Genomic DNA, 6,349 nt, shown 5'->3' on the forward strand with positions numbered 1-6,349 from the left:
ATATGCCCCAAATTTTACTTTTCTACACTTTATGATTCTCATGTCTTTTTTTTTTTTTTTAATTTAATAAAGGATTGGAGTGTTCCAAATTCCCTATGGAAACAATTTATTACCTTTTAATTTGAGCAATAAGAGAATCATCCCTTTATTATCTTTGCTTATTGTCATTATTTTTCTTTCTTTCTTTTTCTTTTCTTTTTTTTCATACCATGTAATTTTTTCCTGTGATGTCCTTACATGAATTTTCGCCATACCCATGGTCTTTTCCATTATCTTTTGCCTAGACCGCCCTTTCGAGTTTTCAATCTAACAGGGGTTTTTTGCCTTAATTTTTGCCTAGGCTGCCTCTTCGGGTTTTCAACCTAGCAGACTTTTTTTTTTTTTTTTTTTAAATGTTATATGTTTCGGAGCCTATCCATGTTGATTGAGCAAAGCATCTCTTCTCCATCCAAATCTGTAATTCTTGTAGCACCTTTTGACATGATTTTCTTGATAATAAAAGCCTCAAACCATCTTGGCTTCATCTTCCCTCTTTGATTAAAAGTTTCATCTCTAAGCACTTTCAGGACCAAGTCCCCTTCTTTAAGGTTTCTAGGTTTCACTTTTTTGTTAAATGTTCTTGCAATCCTTTTCTGGTACCCTTGTGCATGGTATTGTGCCCTACCTCTTTTCTCATCTATCAAAGCCAATTGTCCATATCTTTCTCTCATCCAATCTTCTTCTAGGACCTTGGTTTCCACTAGCACTCTCAAAGATTGTATCTCTACCTCAATGGGAAGGACTGCCTTGCATCCATAGACCAAAGAGTAAAGGGTTGCCTCAGTCGACGCATAGATAGAAGTTCTGTAACCCCATAAAGCAAATTGAAGTTTTTCAGCCCAATCCTTGTATGTCACCACCATCTTGGCTAGAGTGTTCTTGATGTTCTTATTTTCTTCTTCTACAACCCCATTAGTCTATGGTCGGTAGGATGAAGACTTGTAACACTCAATGTTGTACAACTCCATGTTCCTTCGAACTTCTCCTTTAAAGTGGAGCCATTATCTAAGATGATCTCTTGTGGTACCCCATACCGGCAAATGATGTTATTCTCTATGAACCAAGCCATATGCGTAGCTTTCAATACAATGTAGGAGGCCGCTTCCACCCACTTGGTAAAGTAGTCAATTCCCACAAGGATATATTTATGTCCATTCGAAGCCTTTGGGGCTATCCTTCCAATCACATCTATGCCCTAGACTAAGAAAGGCCAAGGAGAGGTCATGTTGTATAGCTCACTAGCTCACTAGGTGGCATGTGATTCAAGTTTGCATGTGTTTAGTAGTCATGGCAACTCTTCACAAAGTCTACACAATCAATCTCCATTGTATTCCAATAGTATCCCATCCTTAAGATCTTTTTGGCTAATATTCTCCCATTCATGTGAGGACCATAAATCCCTTGATGAACTTTTTTCATAACCCTTTCATCTTCTTCTTTCTTCAAACAATGGAGATGTATGCCATCATAAGACCTCCTATGGAGCTGTCCTCCACATAGGATGTATTGCATAGCCATCATCCTTATCGAACGACGTTCTCTCTTATTGATGCCGTCAAGATACACTCCTACTTCCAAGAATTTTAGGATGTCATAATACCAAGGAACCTTTTCTTCTTCTATAGCCAAGACTAAATACTTAGGTCTTCCCCTGTGTACTAATTCAAAGCTTCGCCCAATCTCTATGGGTCGTGTCTAGACTTCTTCGGGTATTTCCACCATAGAGTCTAAGGTAGCCAAGGCATTTGCAAACTGAATTAAGCTCTAGGGATGATAGTGTATTCGACCTTATCAAAGATTTTGGTCAAATCCTCTAAATATTGCTGATAAGGCTTTAGGTGTACTTACTTTATCTTCCACTATTTTTGTGCTTAAGCTATAACCAAGGTCAAATTTCCAAATACCTCTGCTTCTTTTTATCCGTAACTCTTGAAGAGCTTCCATTCTAGCGATACAAGGTTCATATGCCACCATGTTATTAGTTGCCTCAAAGTTCAACTTGATCACCAAAGGCACATGAGATCCATCGAGGGTGATCAAAAGTACTCCTATCCCATTCCCATATTAGTTTACAGCTCCATCAAAATGCATTTTCCATGCCCCTAGTTCAATATCCAAAATATCCTCATCTAGGAAATCATCTCTTCCATCATCTCCTTTTATAGGGTTCCGGGCACAAAAGTCTAACACGGCGCTTCCTTTGATCGTTTTTCTAGCCACATACTTTAAATCAAATTTTGCCAATTAGATCAGCCATCTTGAAAATCTTCCACTTAAGGTGGGTTTCTCAAATAGGTACTTTAATGGATCCATTCTGGCTACTATCCATATCTAGAATGGTAGAATGATGTGTCTTAACTTCTGCACGGCCCATGCAAGTGTAAAACATGACTTTTCTATGGGCGTATATCTTGTCTCATAATCGTGGAACCTAAAAGTTGTGATTTACAACTATGTTTTATGTTGACTTTAATTTCATGTCAAATTTGATTGTAATTCTGTTCAATCATTTCCCTGTATTTTTGTGGGATTTAATGTAAGGGTTGTGTGTGAGAGTTTGGTGAAGATGAAGATGTCGCGACTAGCTCGCGACTGTCTCGCGAGTGCCAACCCACAAAATAGGCCACGTGAGAAGCACATGCTGAAATTTGAAGAGGTTTTGATAGGCTGGATTTCACGAGTCATTCGCGACTCAGGCCAAGTCACGAGTGACCCGTGAAACTCTCCGCTTGATTATTTTTATTGTGTCTTTTCACATTCCTTTACCAATACTATATAAACCCTCATTACCCACAAAATGAAAGCAGAACAATGAGTTTTTCCAAGAAAATTTTGAGTGAGAAACCCCTAGCTAAGCACTTGAGAGTTAGTGATTGTTTACCCACAATCCTCTACATCATTTCTCTAAAGTTTCTATTACTCCTACCTCTTCATCTACATATCCTTGAGAGGTTCTTAGCCCAAACACTTACCTTACCCACTCTGAGTGTTGAGAGAAGTTTTGGTACTTTTGGGAAGCATTGGAAGAAGCCATTGAGTGGTAGATGCAATCGGGCAGAATTGTAGGATCCAAATAACTAGTGAAAATAAGACCCTAAGAAGTCCGTTGGTAGCTGGAGCTTTGAGGGTTCAAGTATATTGGGTAGATTAGGCTTGGAGTGTCTTTTTGATATTTGTGTACTCCAACATATTCACTAGTGGATCGATTTCGACTTGGAAGGCCGCGGAGAGGTTTTTCGCCAAATACTTCGGTTTCCTCTTTGATAACATGACTCGATGTTATCTTGTATTTGCATCTATCTTCCCTACTCTTTAAGTTTTACATTTATCACTTATTGTATTTAATTATGCTTTAGAGTAGTGTTCCGGTTTATCGCACATTTTTTACTCTTGTTCCGCACTTAGTTAAGTTAAAGTAAAAGCAACTAAGTCATAGTTTAATATTGGGTATCTAAACAAGCATTAGTGTTTCTACACTAATTGAGCTTTCAAAACCTTTTGCTCAAATAGTACACTGTCCTCTCATTCTTATCATTTTCTTCTTGTGCAAGCATGCTCCCGACCACATCTCCTATGATAGCGAGGTAGAGTCGTGGTGGCTTCTCGTGATGTGGGGGCACTAGGATGGGTGGATGAATGAGGTATTCACTGATAAACTCAAAGGCTTTCTGACATTCATTGTTCAATGTGTGGGGTTCATTCTTCCTTAGGAGCTTGAAGATGGGCTCACAAGTGGAGGTGAGTTTGGTGATGAATTGGCTGAGGTATTGTAGTCAACCTAGGAATCCCCTTATTTCTTTCTCACTCTTGGGTGAAGGCATCTCTAATATGGATTTGCTCTTGGATGGGTCAACTCCTATCCCTCTATCACTTACTAAAAATGTAACATCCCAGTTTAAAATACACACACACACATTTCATGGTCAGATTTTTGGGAACATACGTGCCCCACCTACCCATTCACTACCCACCACACATCTCACAAATATCTCCCTTACTCTTTGACCAACCAACCCTCTTCATCTTATTGTATTTCTTTTTCTTTTCTCTCAACACACACACCTCTCTCAAACTCCCTCACTCTACCACCAAGTTCCACTCCACACCACCATCTCCACCATCATTTTTGTTGGGAAATTTAGACCCCAGTTGCTAAAAATAACAAGTTTTAAACCCAAGTTGTTAAATAGATTTATTATGAATGAAACTTTGTTAAAACAAACAAACATCAATATCATGTCAAAATCATATGTAGCGGAAAAATAATTAAGACAAGATATAATGACCTAAGAAAACCAATGAAACAAACTAGTTTCACAGTAAAAAACCTGGGGGGAAACCTTCCCGAAAAGCAATTCACTATAGTAAAGAGAAGTTTTAGATCTAGTACAAAACCTTTGTCCCTAGACTCTACAATCCCCGTAGATGAACTTCCAGCAGAAACCTTCTACCGTTTTAGAAGCTCTAAACTCTTCAATATATGAATGTCACCCTTTTGATGCATGGATCCCAATACGTGACTAACTCCTTTGCACGAATCTCAGTATATGGCTCACTCACCAACTTAAGGAAGAAGAATGTTGGCTACAAAGTTCTTCACTTCATCAACAATGAAGATCAAGAAGAACTTGGTTACAAAACCCTAAGGCGCAAAGACGTAATAGCTTCTTTTAGAGAAAATAAGGCTTTGGTCACCTTTTGCATGTGTTCTGCTTGTATTCTCATGTGTGGCGGCCTCTAAAATAAGCCTTATATATATCTAAGGCTGTGAAAAAAGAAACCCTACACAAATACATATGCATGGGCCGAAAATTAGATCCGAAAAATTGATTTTCATAATTCTCGATAGATACCTTGATAGATAGCTATCTGTTGAGACCTGTTGCGAGCTATCGAGCTATCTGTTGCGAGCTATTGAGAGCTATCAAGAAGTTATCGAGCATCCAAAAGGTTTCTCAATCGATTAAAGTAGCTATTAAGAGCTATCGAGATTGCGATAAAGAAAAGCTGAAAAGTCTTGATAGATAGTCTAGCTGTCGAAAGCTATCAAGAAGCCATTGAGATTTAATGAATCAGCAATTCTTCACTTGTTTCTTGGACAGACTGGCATGACTTTAACACTTGAACTTGAAACATTGTTTCTTGAAGTATTAAACACATCCTAGATCTATTCAAATATAAGTAAAGTGCGTTTTGTCAAAGGATTAGCCAATTACATAAAATTGACATATGTTCCTAACATGATTCACATATGTTCCTAACATGATTCACATATGTCCTAACAATTTCCCCCTTTGGCAATCCGTGACAAAACCACAACAAACAAATGAACATATGAGAGAAGTCATAAATCACTCAACTCATATTCACTTGTTGAATACAATAAAATCTATCCTAACACAAACTCTTGAAAAACTTTGCAAGAAAAGAGTTCATGGCAAGGAAGACTTTGACAACATGTGTTTCTGAAACACTTTAAACAAAACTCATCAAAGCATCTTAGTATGAGACAAAAATAAAAGATTGCTTATAAATAAAGAGGAAACATGTGTATAAAGATAGAAAAGAAACAACACATATAGAAGTAGGTGAAGAAAACATACATTATCACATATATATATCAAAGATAAACACAATGTATGTAAATATGATCACAAGACCAGTGTATAAGAAGAAGGAGGTAAGCACTCCCCCTAACAAGATGAAACGCATCTCCCCCTTACAAGGGCATGTATTTCTCCCCCTAACATGTAGAATTTTAAAAAGATATCACATCTTCTCCACAATTTCTCCTATTTTTTGTCATGATTGACAAAGGGTACAAGAAGATATAAAACTTCACCCAAGAAACATAAGGATGATCAAAGATGATCAAGGGGGGTACAAGGAATCCATATAAATGGATAAATGTAATGAAACAATATGTTATCGATGATAAGATAAAAGAAAGATGCAAAACATGTAAAAACAATGCATGCAAGAGGATCTCGATGGATTGACAAGAAGAAAGAAGGGCTTGATAGATAGCAATTTGTCAAGAGGTGTCCAGAAGCAGTCGAGAAGCTTTAAAAATAGTTTTTCAAAGAGGAGAAAAACACAGATGTGAATGCAATCAAGCATGCTACTCAACTAAAGATCCAAACAACATTTTAAAGTCTCAAAATCATCTCTCAATAAAGAAAATGTCAAGCATTTAGATCTAAAACACGCACACACACTAAACAAGTCTAACCAATTTTATATTTCAAAAAACAAGTTAAGACAGTTTAGTGAGCATACATTAACACAAGTATTCCTTGTGATGGCCAAA

General features: G+C 37.4%; 1 protein-coding gene across 1 annotated transcript; it reads right to left on the reverse strand.

The window, feature by feature from the left end:
• Window positions 1-395: 395 nt before the first annotated feature.
• On the reverse strand, window positions 396-902 carry LOC142632303 (uncharacterized). Its single transcript, XM_075806743.1, has one exon. It carries the CDS (start codon window positions 900-902, stop codon window positions 396-398), a length of 507 nt encoding a protein of 168 aa, XP_075662858.1.
• Between the last annotated feature and the right edge of the window lie 5,447 nt (window positions 903-6,349).

This window comes from Castanea sativa, chromosome 1 (genome assembly GCF_040712315.1).
Source record: "Castanea sativa cultivar Marrone di Chiusa Pesio chromosome 1, ASM4071231v1".
Classification (NCBI taxonomy): Eukaryota; Viridiplantae; Streptophyta; class Magnoliopsida; order Fagales; family Fagaceae; genus Castanea; species Castanea sativa.